Below are 21,377 nucleotides of genomic sequence, written 5' to 3'. Positions count from 1 at the left end.
CATTTCTGACATTCAAAAACAAAACAAAAAAAATCAGTGACCAATATAGCCACCTTTCTTTGCAAGGACACTCAAAAGCCTGCCATCCATGGATTCTGTCAGTGTTTTGATCTGTTCACCATGAACATTGCGTGCAGCAGTAACCACAGCCTCCCAGACACTGTTCAGAGAGGTGTACTGTTTCCCTCCTTGTAAATCTCACATTTGACGATGGACCACAGGTTCTCAATGGGGTTCAGATCAGGTGAACAAGGAGGCCATGTCATTAGATTTCCTTCTTTTATACCCTTTCTTGCCAGCCACGCTGTGGAGTACTTGGACGCGTGTGATGGAGCATTGTCCTGCATGAAAATCATGTTTTTCTTGAAGGATGCAGACTTCTTCCTGTACCACTGCTTGAAGAAGGTGTCTTCCAGGAACTGGCAGTAGGACTGGGAGTTGAGCTTGACTCCATCCTCAACCCGAAAAGGCCCCACAAGCTCATCTTTGATGATACCAGCCCAAACCAGTACTCCACCTCCACCTTGCTGGCGTCTGAGTCGGACTGGAGCTCTCTGCCCTTTACCAATCCAGCCACGGGCCCATCCATCTGGCCCATCAAGACTCACTCTCATTTCATCAGTCCATAAAACCTTAGAAAAATCAGTCTTGAGATATTTCTTGGCCCAGTCTTGACGTTTCAGCTTGTGTGTCTTGTTCAGTGGTGGTCGTCTTTCAGCCTTTCTTACCTTGGCCATGTCTCTGAGTATTGCACACCTTGTGCTTTTGGGCACTCCAGTGATGTTGCAGCTCTGAAATATGGCCAAACTGGTGGCAAGTGGCATCGTGGCAGCTGCACGCTTGACTTTTCTCAGTTCATGGGCAGTTATTTTGTGCCTTGGTTTTTCCACACGCTTCTTGCGACCCTGTTGACTATTTTGAATGAAACGCTTGATTGTTCGATGATCACGCTTCAGAAGCTTTGCAATTTTAAGAGTGCTGCATCCCTCTGCAAGATATCTCACTATTTTTGACTTTTCTGAGCCTGTCAAGTCCTTCTTTTGACCCATTTTGCCAAAGGAAAGGAAGTTGCCTAATAATTATGCACACCTGATATAGGGTGTTGATGTCATTAGACCACACCCCTTCTCATTACAGAGATGCACATCACCTAATATGCTTAATTGGTAGTAGGCTTTCGAGCCTATACAGCTTGGAGTAAGACAACATGCATAAAGAGGATGATGTGGTCAAAATACTCATTTGCCTAATAATTCTGCACTCCCTGTAAGGAAACCACTACACCAGACTCTTGATGAAACCCTAAGAGTCTTTACATCTCCTCGCACTCACATTTTCCAAACATACTCATAGTCTCAGCTCTCTATGTCTCTCTCACTTCACAGCAGTAGTATTTTGGGAGAATTAAAGTTCCATAACTTTGCTCACCTTTAAATCTTTTGAGGTGCTCTGATTATTGGACAAGTCTCTGGCCAATCCAAACTCTGTGAGTTTACATTCGTAAGGGAATGAGCTGACGACAATATTACGAAGAGCCAGGTCCCGGTGCAGCACCTGTGAGAGAAAGAGTTTAGCTTCACTTGGTGGTCTCTTGAAAGAAAGTACTATTATGCAGTGCAATCCCTGACCCATCTCAATCAGGATTTTTCATGCAATTTGTGGACAGTCCGATGTCTCTAGGCCACACATTCGAAAGTATACCAATAAAAGTACCTCTAGAGGGACAGCTTTGGACTTGCAAATCTTCAACTACAGACCAGTAATTTTGCAGTAGATAAATAAAAGACTTATGAGTCTTTGCTCATTGGAACTTGTCCACATGGGTTTTGGAGACGATACTTCCCTTTCCTGGCTTTCAAAGCTGCTATGGGACCCACGCACACCTTTTACAGGTTGACAGTAGTTAGAGCAATGAGGAACACCACCCACTGTCTGTGACTTGAGCAGTTTGAGAAGTCTCAGACTGTCACCTATTGTCTGGGTTTTGAGCAGTTAAGATAGTCACTTCATGTTCTATGTGGCTGCGGGAGGTGAGGCAATGTCAATTCAATGTTGAGCATAGATAACACATTTTGGGCTTGTTATTTTTGGGAGTCACCCTGAGGATCAGGAATGTTACCATTCTGGATGCTATGTGCTCCATGGCGAGGGCAAGGTGATATGCTGCAATGGTGAGTTGGGTTTGCAGGTTTTCACTGTTGATCAGTTGACTTCGGTTGGCATGGACAAAATGTTTCAGAGTTCCGTGGCTGACATTTTCTAAGATCAACATGTACGGTTCTAGAAAAAATAGAAATTCGTGTTTACAGAGGACGAATGTTAACTGAGCAAATCCGTGTTAACACCAAGGATCATGGAATGGAAAATGACCTCAGGAAAAGGATGAAGAAGAAATCTAAAAAGGGGTCATAAAGTATGAGATAAAGAGGGCAAGATGCAGGAACAGCAGCAGTATGAGGGAGAGGCCTACAGAGCCAATGTGAGTGGTGGGAATGGCCAGAGATCTACGGAACAGGGAAGTGAAAGAGGACAAAGGAGTTCAGTGGGTGGCTAAGATGGTACAGAAAGAAAATGGGTGGTGAGTAAGAGGCCGAGGAGTTAGGATGAACTCATGTGGCACTTGATGGAGAACCAACAAGGGTTGATGGAGAGCCGGATGGGTAGAGTGTTTGTTGCATTACTGAGCTGGGTATAGATATGGATGGAGAATGCACAGGGCACAGTGTATGAGATATGATGCCTCTAAGTGGGCTAACCAGAAGCATGCTAGGAGGTGACCGGATTAGACAGGTAGTGCCATGAGTGTGTCATATATGAATGGTGTAACAGACACCCAGGGCACATCTTCTGTATTCTCAGCCTGCGACCTTTCCAGAGGCACCACATGTGTGACTGAGAGGAAAGGAGAGAGGTCTTACGAGAAGACATATCTCGCTGGTGGAAAAAGGGAGGGTTGAAGTGAGTCTCAGAGGCCTATTTCTACACGTAGTTTGGCAAAACATACGATAGAAAGTGGAGCAAATGTTGGAGGTTTTGGTGGCTCTTGCACTCACCCAAAGATGTGTTACAGTCCAGAAGCTGAAGGATGTGTTTATGATAGCCCACCTTCCTCAAGATCAGGGCCTCGGACTCCAGCCTATGTGTCGATACCCCTGCAGATGAAGAGCATCTCCATTACATTTTTGTTTAAGACTAGAAATGTTATCGCTAGTTTTAATCTCTATGGAGGGCACAAATGTAACACAGAGAAGCATTCTGTTGCAGCTGGTCCCATATCCCGCAGCACAATGGGAAGGAAAAGAGACCAGAGAACGCTGTAAGAACAAGGATGACAGAAGTGTCAGTTGTAGAGCGAACCCGACTATTTCCTAGCTCACACTCAACTAAGACTCCAGGACCCACCTTCTCTGAAGACCTTGCATGTGACAAGTTTGTGTCCCTTGCAGCTGCCATGATTCAGCCGAGCCCTGTAGAAGCGCCCATGCTTCCCATCCTTTATCATCTCCAGCATGGTCATGTCCTGCACTATGTGCAAATGGCTCTGTGAAAGAAACAAATGTTTCAAGACAGCAACAGGCAAGGTATTACCACGTGTCCGTGCAGTAATATTATTCCACGTGATTACATGTTGTGCCTTATGCAGTTTTGTCGCAATTGGAAACACCAGGCAAAACAAGCCAGTATAATAGCATGCAATAACACTGCATGCGGTAGTCAGTATATGTAACACGATAAAGACAGACTACAAGTTGCTAGAATGCTGCAAACACGCAGAAAGTCATCACAGAATGTGTTCTCCAACCCAGAACAGGTGATAAATGTAACAGATTGTGACCAAGTGATTAATACTGTGGTGCCATGAAAGACCACTGTGCAACTAACACTAACATTACATGAGTTGAATACAAAAAATGATATCATTTTATACTGAAATAACACTAACCATACCCTGGGCAGAGGAGGAGGCTCAGGCTAAGTAGGAAAGGCTTAAACCCCCTTTTCATGTCCCAAGCGCACAATATTCATATCAGTTGGACATAGGTCCCATCCTGGTATTCCTGACTTCCACTTGGGATGCACTGCATCCTAATACTGGCATATGGACTGCCACTCCCTTAGGAAACTACAGGAAGTACTGCACGTCTGTGCCACTGGTGGATTCCAGGTTCCCTCTGGAAATCTGCAGGCCATGTATGACTCCCCTTCTGTAAGGTGATGAAACTGTCAGAGTGTCTTTCTTATGTTTGCCCATAAACTTGTTTTTCCTACAAAACCCAGACAGTGAATACTGCCAATCACGATTTTGTGCTAATAAAAGTTCCCCTAAAACAATAAAGCTGATAGAATATATGTGACACTTGTTCCTTCCAGGGGTACTCCGCGAATCTATACCAACAGGAAAATGCAACAGAATATGGCGATGGTATATGCTGCAGACTTGGTAATCACACGTTGCTACGTTCGAGTTCCTGGATCCACTCCCAAATCCCTGATCCTAAGAAGCAGCAGAATCCAATATACCACCCACTCAGGACCTGGCTACTAGGTGAGTACAACTCATATACTCACACACCTACCTCACACTATTGTGCAAATATTTAACTGTCATGAAATAACGCGAAAGCGCACAGTAATCAGTAATATTGGCAAATGTGGAGTACCTGGGTGGGAATTCCAACACACACTCGTGAAACACTCTTATTGAAGGTAAAACAAAAAGTGAAAATTGTTTCATTGAAAACTGGTCACCAGAACAGGTTTCTGCAAGTTTATTTTTGACTGAGAGTCGTAGTTTCAGCAGGTGACTAGTATGAATGTAGTATGTAAGTTCATAGTACAAAAACAAGACAATAGAAACCTATCTCTGAGAACACAAATAATCAGAAAATCCATTTAGTGGAAACACAGAGTGATAAAGCTAAATATGGCTGAGAATAGTAAAAAAAATCACACAAAAAAATCAAAGAATAATATTAATTTACTTGAAAAAGCTTTTTAAAAGGAAATAAATGCTGCCCCATAGTGAATCCCGGCCACGAAACATAGTTGTAATATGAAAGCAGACACAAAAGAGAAAGGAGTCGATGGTAGAAGGTGGTGGGGGAGGGGAAGGGTTAAGAGGTAGAATTAGAGTCAAAAACGACATGTCCTCCCTCGCAACCACAAGGAAAGAGGAGAAAGAGGGAGGTGGGAGAAGGAACGAGAGAAGAAGCAGTGGAAAGAGGCAGGGAAGATTTAGGGAGGATTCAGGGAGGATACTATGGAAAAGCCATCAAGTAAAACAAAGTGAAACATCGCCCAGTGACAGGACATGGGGTGGAAGTGGAGGAGGAAGGATCTTTGCAAACTCTTTAGAAAACAGAATTCATTTTCAAGTTTAACAGACTGTACATATTAAAAAAATATGTAGAAGTCTTTAAAAAATAAAAAAATATGTAGAAGTCTTTCTTTAAAAAACAAAATACATGAGCTCTGTTTAGTTTATGCCCAATGGTAAGTTCCACTCAGCTTGAAAAAAAAATGATTAAACAGTTTAGGTTACTTGATTTCTTGGAACTGGCATTCTGTAACTTGGGTTTCTGACAAATCACATACAACCGATCGTAATATTAGTGAGTGAGTGGCAGTGGTAGAAGTACATAATACTGGAACTTCTTAACAGTAACTGCGTACATCTGCAGAAGAAGTAGAATATATGAGCATTAAATGCCACCCAAATGGGTCTACTGAAGATATGACAGTAAACCAATGTGTTACAGGACGAAGAATCAGTAAATGATGCTTGGTAGCAGTGAGGGATGACCGTGTAATGACAGTGAATACCTGCAGGCTCCGGTTCCGTCTCCAGTTCCTCATAGAGGAGCGCATCTCACTTAAGGGTTGCAATCTGGATGGGTTCTCGTGCTTCGGGAGTACCAGTGTCTCCATTTTGGTTTGACTTTGGACTTCCGTGTCTTGTTCTTGGAGCCTCCTGTCTTGCATCCACTGGGAAGACTGGGCCTGTTGGCTGCATCTGAAAGACAGCACAAATCAGAACATCTTCTCTCCTCTGGCAGAGATGCCAAGTACCTAATGTCTGAAAATACTATTGCATCTAAGGTCAGTGAAGGGTGGGAAGGTCAAGCAATGAGAAGTGGGGCTGCGAAGGAGTGGTATGCAGAAGTGAGCAGAGGTCAGATGTCGAGTGATAGATCAGGTCTGATGTCAGATTTGTGCTGATAACAGAACAATAATGAAGCCATGCATCAGCCCTCAAGCAACCGCAGAGTATCGAGAGTAAGGGATGTGGTCAGATGTTGGGTGATGGTAGGGCTGAGATGATGCCAAATATTCGTTTTAGGGCAGTGGGAAGAAGGTAACATGTCAGATGTCGGCTGTCAGGAGAACATTGATAAGGTGAGAGTTGTGCTGATCAGAGAGCAACGTGTTGGTCAGATCTGAGATGCAGTAAGGAGAAAGACAGCAGGTGTAACATGTTGGCAGTAACAGAGCAGTAGTGGCCAGAGATTAACCTTTTGGATGAGAACGTCACACAGTAAAACAGATGCCACAGATGATATTTGGGATTTACAGCGAGGAGTGATTTTAATATGCAGTGAGATGTGTTACCTTTTCCAGAGAGTGAGGGTTATGAGGATTGAAATAATCATTCCCAGAGGAAGAAGAAAGAACAGCCACTGGAGTGATAGATCAGAGAAATGTTCACCTGAGAAAAGAAACAGCATCAAAGTGAGTCACAGATTTAAACCCAGTGCTCTTTACTATGCATACACCTATTGGGTATCACTGACCTGTGGTAGACAAGTCCGAAGAGATGCAGAAGCTGAGAGATCAAGGCGGCCGTGTTACAGAATAAAAGCTAATCACATAACACAGGCCACCGAGTGATACAGGCTGACTGCAGGTTATAAACCCATCTAGGGATATACAAGGAGTCAAGGCTGACAGCAGACTACAGACTGACTTCAAAATACAGTTCAATAGATGACAGGCTGGCCAGTGGAGACAAAATACAGACTGATACCACGAGACAGGCTGACCCAGGGACCCAGATGAACCTTAGGGGCATTACCACTGGACAGACTGACCACAGGATACATCGTGACCATAAGGTGTGAGCTAACACAAAGAGTGAAACTTACCACAGAATACAGGCTCCCAACAAGATACCGATGGTTCTGTTTGAGACAGGAAAACGTGTCCCCTGTATGCATGCTGATCAATCAAAATCAACTTAACCAGAGTGAGAAAAGGATTGCCAGGGGAATCAATAAGGGAAAGGCCTGTCAGAAGCGGGCAGGCAGTCATTATTTCCCAGGCCCTGTGCCTCTTCAGATCCCTGCGTTTGTTCTGCAGTATTTATAGATTTTAACACAAGCCTGCTCTGTGTGTTATTGATGAGGCATCTAAAATAGTTAATGTTAGACTTTTCATCCTTGGCGTGGTCTCCCTTAACTTTTTGCCTCTGTTCCCCAGGTTGTTGATGTGTGCTAGACTCTGATTTTACTGTTTTTGTTACTCTGGGCACTTTACCACTGCTAACCAGTGCTAAAGTGCAACTGCTCCTTTACAAAATGTGTATGTAATTGGCTTATTCATGATTGGCATATTTGATTTATTAGTGAGTCCCTAGTACAGTGCACTAGAGGTGCCCAGGGCCTATAAATCAAATGCTACTAGTGGGCCTGCAGCACTGGTTGTGCCACCCACATAAGTAGCTCTGTAATCATGTCTCAGACCTGCCACTGCAGTGTCTGTGTGTGCAGTTGTAACTGTAAATTCGACTTGGCAAGTGTAACCACTTGCCAGGCCTAAACCTTCCCTTTTCTTACATGTCAGACACCCCTAAGGTAGGCCCTAGGCAGCCCCAAGTGCAGGGTGCAGTGTATGGTTAAGGTAGGACATATAGTAATGTGGTTTATATGTCCTGACAGTGAAATATTGCTAAATTCGTTTTTCACTGTTGCAAGGCCTGTCCCTCTCATAGGTTAACATGGGGGCTACCTTTAAATCTGATTAAAGTGTAGATTCCCTTTAGGAGCGGGTGGACATGTGGAGTTTGGGGTCTCTGAGCTCACAATTTAAAAATACATCTTTTAGTAAAGTTGATTTTAAGATTGTGTGTTTGCAAATGCCCCTTTTAGAAAGTGGGCATTTTCTTGCTTATACCATTTCTGTGACCCTGCCTGTTCGTGGATTCCCTGTCTGGGTCAGTTTGACAGTTGGGCTGGTTGCACCTCACACTAGACAGTGACACAAAGGGAGCTGGTGTGTAGCCTGAATATCCTGATGAGCCATCTGTGCTAGGAGGGAAGGGAGGAGTGGTCACTCACACCTGAAAAGGGCTATGCCTGCCCTCACACAATGCAGTCTCCAACCCCCTGGTGAGTGTCTGGGGCCTGGCTTGGGCAAGGCAGGATTTCACATTCAAAAGAGACTTTACTTTGAAGTAGGCCTACTTCAAAGGAGAAATTGGATATAAGAAGGGCACCCAAACCACAGACTTTAGATCACTTCTGGACATCAAGAGGAACCTCTTCCTGGAGAAGAGCTGAAGAGCTGAGGAGAAGTGCTGCCCTGCCTGTAACTGTGCTTTGTGGAGCTATCCTGCAGTTGCTGCTTCTGCCAGAGTAAGAGGGCAAAGACTGGACTTTTTGTGCCTTTCATCTTGTGAAGAAATCTCCAAGGGCTTGATTTAGAGCTTGCCTCCTGTTGTTGAAGTCTCAGGGACAGCAAAGACTTCCCTCTGCCAGCACCTGGAGTCTCTGGAGAGACTCCTACTCTGCCCTGTGGTGCCCATCCAGTTTCTGGGACCTTGAAAGGAGAAGCTGGCAGCATAAAGACAAGGAAATCCACTCACAGAGCGCCGTGCAGGGAAAAGATTGACGCGACTCTGATCTGCTGCTGAAGAAATGACGCGCCGCCGGCTCTGCAGCTGAGAAACTATGCTCGCAGGAAATGCGACCAAAGAATCGACGCACGGGGCAGGAGAAACGACGTGCAGCATCGCTGACGGAGGCTGGGAGATCACAACCCGCGCTGCGGGGTTTTCGGATCATCGTGCAGCTGGATTTCCGACTCGAGTACCGCTGTGTGTGGAAAAACAACTCAAGGCCTGCCCGGACCCGAGATTGCTGACCGGATGGACACATCACTCTCCTGCGGAGAGAAGAAACAACACGCCCGAACCAGCGAAAGGAGAAACAACGCACGGTCCCGCTCGTGAGTGGAATCAACGCCTCGCAAGCCCTTTTTGATGCACACTCGCCCGTGCGGGGTTATTTTTGACGCGCACCAGGTACATTTTCACGCTAGCAGCGCTAGTGTGTGTTTAAAACTACTTAAAGACTCTTTTTGCATTTTTATTGATAACTTGACTTGTGCATTGTGGATTTTTGTTGTTTTGGTCTTGTTTTGTTTAGATAAATATTTCCTATTTTTCAAAACCTGTGTTGACTCATTTTGTAGTGTTTTCATTAAGTTACTGTGTGTGTTTTTGTACAAATACTTTACACCTAGCACTCTGAAGTTAAGCCTACTGCTCTGCCAAGCTACCAAGGGGGTAAGCAGGGGTTAGCTGAGGGTGATTCTCTTTTACCCTGACTAGAGTGAGGGTCCTTGCTTGAACAGGGGGTAACCTGACTGTCAACCAAAGACCCCATTTCTAACAGTTAATACCAGTATATTGCATCAAATGCTGTTAGTTTGAGGCCCCACACCTGTCTGATAGGATAAGGCATGTGATGATGCTCTCTGTCACCAGAAACGTGTGCGCTGAGATGTAGGAAGTATGCCGGTGTATACATGTATTGTTTTTGCCCCAGATCAAAGTCCTAGGTTGTCGGTGGTGGTGTGAAAAAGGCTGCCCATGAGGAACTTGGGCATTGTAGATTTTCAGCTTTTTGCCTATATTTTAAATGGTAAAGGAGAAGTGGCTTTCTCTGCATCTTTCTTTCCAAGAGAGAAGATCATAAAGTAACACTTTGCCAATGGGATGGCGTTGTAACGAGTTTACATTCAATTAGCTCTTGTGGTTTGTGTATTGCTTCTGTTTAACTGAGAATCTGTCTCCACAGTTCCCTATGAGAATGTAGAATTTTAATTTCTCTTTTGGCTAGCTGGCTAAAAGCAGATGATGTGCTGTACTAATAAAGCACTGTCGACTTTACCCTGTATTCTATTGCTTCGCAACCATTGGTGACAAGTTGTGGAGGTGTAACTGTCATCACAGCAGCACAGGAATTATACCATCTCTATTTATTGACTCATCTTCATTTCAATTTGTGACTATGGAATACGACGGATGAGGTGATTAGAGATGAAATAATGGTACATGTCAAAAAAAAAAAAAAAAAATACAGGAACATTTGTATGTCATAGGTGATCCCAAATTGCTAGAGAAATCAGAAAAATTGATGTTTTCGACAAATAATAGGAGGGTAAATGTCAACAGCCCTGAAGAAGTGTTTAGTGTGAGTACAATTGATGTGTGTAGTGTGTAGTGTGAACAATGCTGACAACAGTATTGAGACCTTTGGGGAAAAAGTCAAGAAGGTTGGTGTATGTCACAGATGCAGTAGTAATAATAATATTGCTTCATTTTCATGGTGTCCTGCAATAGGCAAGGAGTGTAAAAAGAGTGGATTAGTGGGTCATTTTGCGCATGCGTGTAAGGATGTAAAAATAATGTTACATCACGGAGAAGGAAAGTTTTCATGTATTACTAAGAATGGAGATTTCAAGTATGAGTGTGACTGTGGGAAGAAAATGAAGAATTATGGTATTGTGTTGCCAGTCAATGATTCCTGTGCTGGTGAGGAAAGTTTGCTAATCGGGAAACCTACTAAATATAAAGTTGTGATCTTGGGGTTTGAATTGGAGCTCATGGCTGATTCTGGTTCACCCTGGACCATCATCACAAAGAACTACTTTATGGAGAAGTTAAAAAAAGTTTTGGATCTTAAGAAACCTCAAAGGTCTGATATAATTGCTGAAAGTTTTGATGGTAGCACCATTGATATCATTGGTATTGTATGGGTCAAGATTGAATTTAAAGATAGGAGTGCTAACATAAAATTGTTTGTGGTTGAAAAAAGGAGTCAGTGTATTAGGGTGGATGGACCTATGGAAGTTGGGAATACTTTTCAGTGGCATAAGTAACGCAATAACCAGTGTCAGTTATTGCGGATGTGAGTGAAGAATCTTACATAACTGGGAAATTTCCAACATTTTTCAGTGACACTTTTGCTGACTTTTCTCATAGAATTAAAATCAAGAAAAGTGCAGTGCCTGTTTAAGCTAAGGAGGTACCAATTAATGTAAGACAAGAACTCAAGAACATGTTGAATGAAATGGTAGATGAAGGCATAATTGAGGAGATTGAGTAATCTCAATGGGTGCCTCCCATAGTTTTGGCACGCAAGACAGATCACAATTTAAGACTGTGGGGGTCACTATAACAGGCAGGTTGCCGCCAGTGTGGCTCCCTTCCCACAGGCCCCCTTACGAGTTTCCTGCTGGCCAGCAGAAAACACACTACAGCATTGTCACCGACTCGTAATTGATCCAGCACCAATGCTGTAGTGCGTAGGGTGCACCAGCTACCGTTGCAAAGTACACTATCTGCAAAGCTTTGCAATGGGGATGGCCAGGCCCCCTGCACCCCATCTTTGCCAGCCATTACATGGCCGTGGTACCGTCATGAAACCTCTAACAGAGAGGGGAGTCGTAAATCCCTAGGGCAGCACCGCTTGTGGATTAGGACTGCCAGCACCACGAATCCGCCCTGTGGTGGAAGAGTGGCGGTGCTGGCAGTCAGACTGCGGCACGACTGCCGCAGCCATAATGTGGTGGTCAGACTGCCGCAAAAGTGGTCGGACCACTGTTTTGGTGGCGGTCAGACCACCATTGCGACCCTGGCGATCTAAAGACTTGAGAGCACTAAATGCTAATATTGTAGTGAATTGCCATCCCTTATGTCACAGGGTCCTTTCCTCGGGATCTGCACGTTGCTGAACAAAAATCCCACTCCTGGCATCACCAACTCAGAAAGCTATTATAGCACAGAGTTATGATGAAGCCAGTCGGGGGGAAGGGAATTAAGGTAGGGAACTGCAGGGAGAGAGATCTGAAAAGAAATGGTTAGAACAAATATTCACATACTCATTCATAGCAGTATAACTCATCAATAGACTCTTGACTAAAGGCTCTTGACTCGTGATATCAGATTGAGACCCCTTTTGAAATGAGGGCAAAGGCCCTTCTTTGAATCATGGAACAAGAACAAACTAAACCTCAGAACCAAGAGATGGCAAGAGCTTTGAACTATGATCATACTCTGAATATCAATCCTGTAACAGCTATGCATTCATAACAACCTTTGATCATAGCCTACAAAATCTCAAAGAATTAACTATGCTTTTCACATATTACGGTTTCCAAAAAACAATGAAAACTATAATTTGCTTATCTCCAAACACGCTTTCACATTCACAACTATAGGCCGGAAAGTTTTACTCATTGAACTTGAAGCGCTTTGGTCCTTATACCAGATAGCGCTTTCATTTGTTTCCTCTGAAGCGCTACGCTCATTATGCTAAGGGTCGCCTTACTCATGTAGCCTGAATCACTTTGATTGTTGTGCCAAGGGCTTTTTATGTATGTGGACTGAGCGCTTTGATTGCTGTGCCAAGGGCGCTTTCCTCATGTGGACTGAAGCGCTTTGATTGCCGCGCCAAAGGGCGCTTTACTCTTGTGGACTGAAGCGCTTTAATTACCGTGCCAAGGGCACTTTCCTCATGTGGACTGAAGTTATTTGATTGCCGTGCCAAGGGCGCTTTACTCATGCGGACTGAAGCGCTTTGATTGCCGTGCCAAGGGCGCTTTACTCATGTGGACTGAAGCACTTTGCTCGTTGTGCTAAGGGGCGCTTTCCTTCTGTGCTCCGAAGCGCTTTAATCATCGCGCCAAAGCTGCTTTACTCTGAAACTGAAAATGCTTTGCCCGTTGTGCTAAGGGGCGCTTTATCTTTTGGAAGTAACAACTCACTTCAAGATTGTGCTCATCAAGACATTACTGCTACGAGTATAACCTACTCATATCTGAATTCACCATGGAAACAAGGATACTCCGATTTGCCGTCCATCTGCCATGCAGGGAATCTGCTCTTCTTCAGAGGAACCCCCACGAGGTCTGACTGCATCAAAGTCTTCAAAATAGTGAGCAACGTGCTTGGGTGTGGCTGGGCTTTATAGGCCTGCCACACCCCAAGGTGGCTGCTAAAAACATGGGAATTGTAGTCCCTTCATAGAATAGCACTGAGAAGTGCATCTTGTCCACCAAGGTCTTGAACCTGCAGCTATATGAGCTTTACCACAGGGCAGACGACGCTGATGGCCACTTTTGGAACAAGAGGGGATGACAAGTGGTGAGCATAAAGCACTGCAAATCTGTGCATCGGAGTTTTGGGAGGGACCTGGACTGAGCACAGCCTTATTTCTGACAACTTACCTAATAGCAATGAAATTGTTTTCTATGCTTGAAGGTGCTAAAATATTTTCCAGATTGAAGATCTGCCATCCACCAGATTAAATTTACAGAAGACTTGAAACATTTAACTGCATTTCTTACACAGCAGGGACTATATCAATTCAAAAGGATGCCATTTGGATTTGCTTCTGTGGCATCAGTGTTCCAAAAGGCTATGTTCCATATTTTCAAGGATGTGGACAACTTTGTGAAGTGCTTCTAGATGATATTTTGATATTTTCAAATGATGACAAGAACATTTGAACCATAATATTAAAGTATGTAGAAAGCTGGAAAATGTGGTCTAACTCCAAATGCAAATTGTTCCACAATTCTGTGGAATATTTAGGCAATTTTCTGTCTGATAATGGAGTTGTGCCCAAGATATCTTTTTTAGATGCTATCATTAATGCTCCTGTACCAGAATACAGAGAACAACTTCTCTCATCCACAGGGTTGTGCAAGTGTTATAGCAAATTAATTAGGCATCTTGCCCCCACAATAGATCACCACTTAAATAGAGATTTGGGTTTTCAAGGCTACTTTTGATAGAGAAGGATGTCTGTTATTTTAACATCATAATAATGGATTAGTAGAGACTCAACCGTGTTTTAAAGGATTAGGTGGCAGAGGCACATAAGAGTGGATGTCAATAGAAGAATGTGTGAAGGTAAAAACTGTGTACCGCATTACACCTCATACTGAAATACTAAAAATCATTCAATTTACTTTACAAGTTGTGTCCATGGTGTTTTAGGAAAAGATGTGTTAATAGCAGACAGGAGTATGACGTGAATAGTGTGAGCAGGAGAGTGGAAGAGAAGCAGTGGAAGACTAAAGAATGGTATGGGATTGGGTGAGGATTCTCAAACCTGTTATATTCCACAAAGGAGAGCCCACGTATGGCAAGGAGATGGTAAAGTGTGGAATGTTAAAAGGGTTGTTGAATGCAAAAATACAACACATTTAGATAACATGGATTGTGTGCAGATTTGTGATGAAAGTGACAGATTTTTCCTAAAGGTTGACAAAATGTACTGGGTGGAGAGGGCGGTTGTGAATGTTTCTGGTGATGAGGGCACTAGAGGCAACACCAAAGTGGAGGTGACACAACAGAGTGTTGGTGGAAATGTAGTTTTGGGACAGCAGAATGAGGGTGCAGTTGTGAGTCAGAAGAGTTATGGCTGTAATGAACATGTGTGAAGAACAGGGATAGGAACAGACGTTTGTCCAGTAAATATAGAGATTTTATTAATAACTGTTAGGATATTACTGGTCAATATTTTTTATTTTCTTCTGTTTTTTAAGGCGGAAGGTGTTTCGTAATGTGTTTACGTTCAATTAGCTCTTGCGGTTCATGTGTTGTTTAACTGCGGAACTGCCTCCATGGTTCCCTATCAGAATGAAGAATGTTTAGAATAATTTCCCTTTTGAATGCCTGGTTGAAAGCAGATGATGTGCCGCACTAATAAAGAGCTGTCAACTTTATCTTGGATTTTATTACTTTGCAACAGATAGTAATTTGAACAACTTGGATGACAAGTCTTTGGGTTCCCCATTTTGTGAAAGGAGAGGGGCTCAGCTTCTTGGAATATAAGGTGAGTTGTCAGATAGATTATGTTCCACCAAAAGTGAGACTCCTATATTACCAAGAAGCCTCCCTCTAAACCCCATCCACATTACGAGCCAATAAAAATCCTTTACACAAAAGACTCATCAAACAAGAAGGTCAGCTCAAAAGAAACCAAGAGGAAAATAATTACAATTACAGTCGGATCCAAGGAAAGGTCATGCTTTGTTTGGAAACTATGCATTACCAAAGAACTTGCTCAAGCCAACAGAGGAGAAAACTTTATCCTATCAGAGATTACCCCCTCTCCAGACTATTGGGGAACCTTAGAAGCAGCACTTAGTGTGCTGCTGCTATAAAGACAACTAACTTTATTAAAAAACGCTTACCAGTTCCTGCAAATTGTATGATCAATTTAGGACACATTAAAATATGTAACACCTGCTTTAAATATTAAATAATTTAGGGCCAGATGTACAACCTCTGTTTTTGCAACTCTCAATTTGCGATTTTTTTTGCGAATTGCAAGTTGCAAAACAAATTGTACAACAGTGTCTCAGAAACTGTTTGCGATTCTCAAATGGGTAGTAAGGGACATGCCTCATTAATTCATTAATATTCATGAGGCAGGTCACAATTTGCAACACATTTGAGAATGGCCGCACTCACGGGATGGTGGCCTGTTGGGGTCAGCAGATCACCATGTCTGATCTGCTTTTTAAATGAAGCATTTTTTTTTAATGCAACCCGTTTTCCTTGAAGGAAAATGGGATGCATTTAAAAAATAAAAATGAAACATTTCAGATTCATTTTTTCAGACTAGGCAGTGGTCCGTGGGACCACCGGTCTGAAAAAATGTTGGTGCCCCATTCACAAAGGGGAAGGGGTCCCTTAGGAACCCCTTCCCATCTGCGAATGTGTTACCACCAATTTGAAATTGGTGGCAACTACGATTGTTTTGCAACAGCATTCCTGGTCACAAAACAATCATACCTGGACCTGCGAGTTGCTATTAGGAAGGGACACCGTTGGAACGCCCCTTCCAAAATAGCGAGTCACAATCCTTATTTTGAACATTGGTAACAGGTTACCGACTCGCAAAATAGGGATGGTACATGCTACAAGGCCATTTTGCGGTTGCAAAAGGCAAATTTCACTATTTGCGACTGCAAAATAGCTTTGTACATCTGGCCCTTAATCTCTGTCAATTCACATGTGCAGGACACACCCTACCTGCAGTACAGAACAGAGATCTGACGATGAGCACAGGACACAGTTCCTCTCAGTGACAGGCGGCGACTAGGGACAAATACTGTCCATACTACACAATCACTGCTGTAGTCCAGTTGAGGATGAAAATGCAACATTCTATATTTAACTGTAAACAGAACTTGAGTAGTTTGAACGTAACCATAGATAGTGTCAGATCAATTTTAGTTTCAGATTAGAAAGTCTTAAACAAATGGCTGCACCAACGCCATTCTTGAGAAGGAATTGACCACTGAACACCCCAGAGAGTTCGACATACAGAGAGGAAAACTCTCCAAGTAACTCAAAGCCGAGACCCTGGGAAGCATGAGACATAGTATGGTCTTCAGATATTGCCAGAAATGATGTTCCTGCACCACGGAAAAAGGCCATTTTAATTCTTAGTGATCTTAGGGGGTCCCTTTGTCAACTGTTTTGTACCCACTGACAGTAACGTAACTACAAGAGATGGTGTTTCTTCTGTTCACATAAGACCCCTGCATGATGGAAAGGATGTGGATGCTCTGTTATTGGTTTTATTTAATGACAGCCAGGAGTTGAATTCAAATAGAAGAAAAGCAAAGATATGATGATCAATATGTACATCCAGGTAGAGGATTACAGTTTGGGTTTATGTTATAATGTTGCAATTATTCGAAATGTCAATCTAAAGACTACATCTAGTAAATGAGACATGAGATATGTGTGGCAGAGATCAGGCATCTCTCTGCACACATTGGTCTCTGGGATCATAGTCATCACAATTTTTGCTTCAGACAAGGACAATGAACAAAGTTTGTATTTTACAATGAGCAAACTTTGCTCGGAGTGGCTGCTGCTGGCTGCTGTTTGAATGTATCAGTCAGATGGAAGGTCTTGATGGATGCATTTTCAATCTTCGAAACATATTTTTCTCAATCAATAATGACTTTAAGTGCAACAGACTTTGAACAGTAAGTTAAATGGTGCGCAGTAGCAACATGACTTGCAGGAGCATATTGTCAATAGGTTAGAAGACATTTCTGCCACATTAGAAGCATCTGAGGACAGAACCCGTACCTCCTCACCACACATTTATAACCCAAAACTTATTAAAGTGTGTCTTTCTCGAACTGGTCACTGATTGCAACTCAAACAATATAAAATCTTCTCCACCGCTACCAGATCTATAAAAGGGATCCTCAACAGATGCTCTACCTATTTCTTGCTTCACTTGAGTGAAGTACTATATTTTGCTGATAGTAGGCCTATTCTTATTCCTTTTACCATTTCTGTCTTTTTAAATTGTAGAGGATGCAAATTAGTTATGAGTAAACCATACTCTTTCAGCCTCTCCCTCGTTTTTAAAGGGTTTTACTTTGGAAAGTGCAGAAAAGAGACCGTTGGCTGACTTGCTCTCGGCAGGGACTTCAGCAGCAAAGTAGGAAAGCACTGAGCACAGATCTTTCACAGCAACTGTGCCTTCATCGGGTAGTTGGACCCAAGGAGAAGAAGAGTTTCCACCGGCGTCTCAGGGACCAAGCATATGGATGTGAAAGGCAGGATTGGTTTCCCGGGCACATTATCAGGTTGGAGACAAACACTGTGATGTTGATTTTTTTAAATCTAAGAAATCAGCACCAGGGCTAAATAGGAGCGGCTTCTTTGAAGTGTGCTTACAGTTAAACACTTTAAAAGAGGTCTCACTTCAGCTGTGAGTGATCCTCTCCAAGGGATTCCACAACAGAAATGTTCAGAGGCTCCCGGGATTTTAATATAGAATTATTTCTTCTTGTGATTATTTTCAAGGTAACCATGACTAGTAGTCCACAAAGCAAAAATTAGGGGATATCTGTGGATTCCTGAAATTGACCTTGTACATCTCTGATGCAAACATTATCTGACAAATCTGACACCTTGAGTAAAACATTTATTTTCCACAGTAGCAGTTTTTAGGTGATTCTACATTGTTGGACAATAGATTCACTACAGAGTTCTATTAAAAACTAGAATAGAAGAATTATGTGTTTAATACAGATGCAAGGCAAACCAAGAGGCCACTTATTAGGGCTTGTGAGACTTCATTACAGGCACACTTTCACCATTTTGGCATATTATTCATGACATGATATAATTTAAAAAAGACCACACATAGCTCCCCATCCACAGCAAAAATCTCCTTTCTACATCTGGTCCTCATACTGCTCTCTTTATTGCGTCATATTGCCTACATTTTAAAATCTAAAAAATATGACCATTTTAGAAGACATAGAATGACTTTTCAGGCTCCCTTACAATGAAGTAGAATTTTGAGGGTTAGTATGCTATTTCACTGTTTTTAATAAAAAAAAAAAATGTATGGCCAGCCCCGGAAGGAGTTGGTGCTTGAGGAATACACTTTTTCTTTGCGCATCCATCTGATGCTTCTGCAGGTAATGCATACTTTGTTAAGGTAGATTTAATACTTCAGGAGAGGAGGGAGATGTAGTGGTGTTTAAAGCCTACTGCCTGCCCTCAGTGATATCCAAGGACGGTGAATACAAATTGAAGAAGCATTATTGCCACCCTCAGGAACCAAGGTTCGGAGATGCAGGCTTGTGAAGGACTGCAGCCTTCAGAGACACATTGTAAATAGAGGGTGAACACATTTTCCTTTTTCTTGACCTTGATGCGCTGACACTACAGCAGGGACAGCAACTGCAGACGATCTGCAACGACCTTTCCAAGACGGACATAAGAGCAACAATATGGTTTCCTGCAAGATTGAGAGTATACACCAATCAGTCATATGTTTTCACGTGTGGAGTTAGCACAATCGTCATTAGGAGGACTATGTCAACACCTGCAAGCAGATGGTTTCATCAGTTTAAGGTCTTGCCATGTGTGATAAATATAGGTGCCCACCACCTGAAAGTCAGTATGTTGATGGTACAGGGTTGGAGAGCAAACTGTTGAGGGTAATTGTTACAAACAATAATTGGTTGAAGGAGGTGACTTATCCCCTCTGTTTTCAAACCTCAAGTTTTACCATTATTTTATTTACTCTTTCTCCTGAGAAAGTGGGATGTAGAGAAGCAAATTCGTGCGCTTGTGCAAGAGAAAGCAGCACAAGAACAAGCCGTTTATTCATTGAGGCCTGTCTGTCCTATTGAACTATGTGATTTTCAGTAAAGAAAGAGTTTAATTCTTCCAGAAGCTGCCACATCAGGATAACAGTGTGAGGGGGCAGTGACGGATGTACCAAGTTTAACAAGCCGACATATACGTATCTGGAAATTGAGGCAGGTAGTTTAAAACATAAGAAAAACTGATGGCTTACACACTTTAAAAGACGTTTGAAGTATTGAAAACACGTTAAATATGTATGACTAATCAGTGGAAATAATCCCAACATTTTTGGTTTCTTCAAGTCTCAAAACACCTTTATAAATGTAGTCATTCTGCTTCACAGGAAAGCGGATAATTCCACAGCTGTTTTTCCCCACAGAATGGGGGTCATTACAACATTGGCGGTAAAAGCTGCTTACCGCCGTGCAGAAGACTGCCAACACACCGCCGCGGCATGTCCACACCACCAACAGAAGAGGCCCACAGTGATGACAGCAGCTCTGTCCAACTGGATCTAGATGACCAGTCCGGCCCATCGGGGACCTCTGGACAGTCGGTTCCTCTCACTAAAGAGCCTCACCCTTCTGGAAACACCAGCACAGCACCCACCCAGCGGGCCCATACCTCTGTCCCCAGGACACGTCAATCAGCAGTGTGTCCACCACTACAGGGAACCCAGGCTAACCCACCACCCCAACAACAACAGGGACCTGGGGGCAGGGGCAGTGGCAGTGGGCACACGGTCCAGGGGACGGAGGCCCAGGAACTCTGGGGAACTGGGAGGGCTGCTGTGCGACAGGGGGAGGACAGGCCAAGGGAACCCACTCTCCACGAGGCCCTCTCCAACATCATGGGAGCCTACCACCATTCCCAGGAGACGATGGCAACTGTACTGGCCAAGTTTCATGAGATCCAGCGCCTTCAGGAGGAACAGTATTTGGGCTTCATGGAGGAACTCAGATCCATCAATTCCACCCTGGGCACCATCTTAGGGGTGCTGAAGGAAGTCCTCAACACCAGGAGGGACACTGTGGCACAACAAGGGGCCCCTGACACTAGCCTGGACGATGAACTGCCCACCACCTCTGCCGGTGCTAGTGGACAGGAGGCACCGCCACAGGACCACCACACCAGCACCCCACCCCCTGCAGAGGGAGAACCACCCCGCAAACAGTCCCTGAGATCCAGGACAAAGACAGAGAACGATGCCAAGACCCCCGCCAAGAAATGAGACCACCCTGAATGTCATCCTTCTGTCCCACTTTGTCACCCTGTCCAACCTCAAACTGCCCCTGCTCCACGTCCTATGCCCATTTGGGCAATGCACCTGTGAGACTAATAGACTGGACTCAGCCATGGACACTCCTCCACCATCAGCCCTCCCCATTTTACAACCCCCTCCAATCTTGAGCACATAAATAAACACCCTTAAAGCACAAAACAATCTGGAGTCTGTCTGTGATTTCGAAATAGTGTATTAGCAATTACAGTGACAAAATGCTCTTTCAAATGTAATGTCAACATACCTATGTCACACAGCTCTAGTCCATGAGGAAATAAAGCAGATGTCACACAGTGGGACCCACATCTGTGAAATCGTAAGGGAATGTGAAAACTCAGTGACCATACACTGGGTGAAAACAACAGACAGTAGAGAGGTAGTAGTGTTAAAGTACATCTAGTAGGCAGGTTTGTATTCTTACCTGTGTCTCACTGGAAATATTGCAGGATAACCGAGTTCCTGTTGTCGATGTCCTCTTCTTCTGCTTCCTTGTCTTCACTGTCCACAGGCTCCACAGCTGCCACAACACCGCCATCTGGACCATCCTCCTGCAGAAAAGGCACCTGTCGTCGCAAAGCAGGCCACGATGATCTGGCACACCTTCTTTGGTGAGTAGAATAGGGATCCACCTGTCATATGGAGGCACCTGAACCTGGCCTTCAG

General features: G+C 43.6%; 1 protein-coding gene across 1 annotated transcript in view; it reads right to left on the bottom strand.

Annotated features, from left to right (window-relative positions):
• The window catches only part of LOC138283643 (fibroblast growth factor receptor homolog 1-like), a 73,560-nt gene that overhangs the window by 21,077 nt on the left and 31,106 nt on the right, over window positions 1-21,377 (bottom strand). Inside the window, exons 3-8 of the mRNA XM_069221579.1 lie at window positions 6,610-6,706; window positions 5,824-6,013; window positions 3,403-3,541; window positions 3,054-3,152; window positions 2,120-2,280; window positions 1,429-1,554 (exon numbers count right to left, since the gene is read on the bottom strand). Of these exons, the coding sequence (XP_069077680.1) occupies window positions 1,429-1,554; window positions 2,120-2,280; window positions 3,054-3,152; window positions 3,403-3,541; window positions 5,824-6,013; window positions 6,610-6,706 (812 nt within the window). The remainder of the gene's footprint in view (window positions 1-1,428; window positions 1,555-2,119; window positions 2,281-3,053; window positions 3,153-3,402; window positions 3,542-5,823; window positions 6,014-6,609; window positions 6,707-21,377) is intronic.

Source organism: Pleurodeles waltl, chromosome 3_1 (genome assembly GCF_031143425.1).
Source record: "Pleurodeles waltl isolate 20211129_DDA chromosome 3_1, aPleWal1.hap1.20221129, whole genome shotgun sequence".
In the NCBI taxonomy this organism is placed as follows: Eukaryota; Metazoa; Chordata; class Amphibia; order Caudata; family Salamandridae; genus Pleurodeles; species Pleurodeles waltl.
The sequence above is the reverse complement of the archived record's forward strand: the minus strand, read 5'-3'. Positions and strand labels throughout refer to the sequence as shown.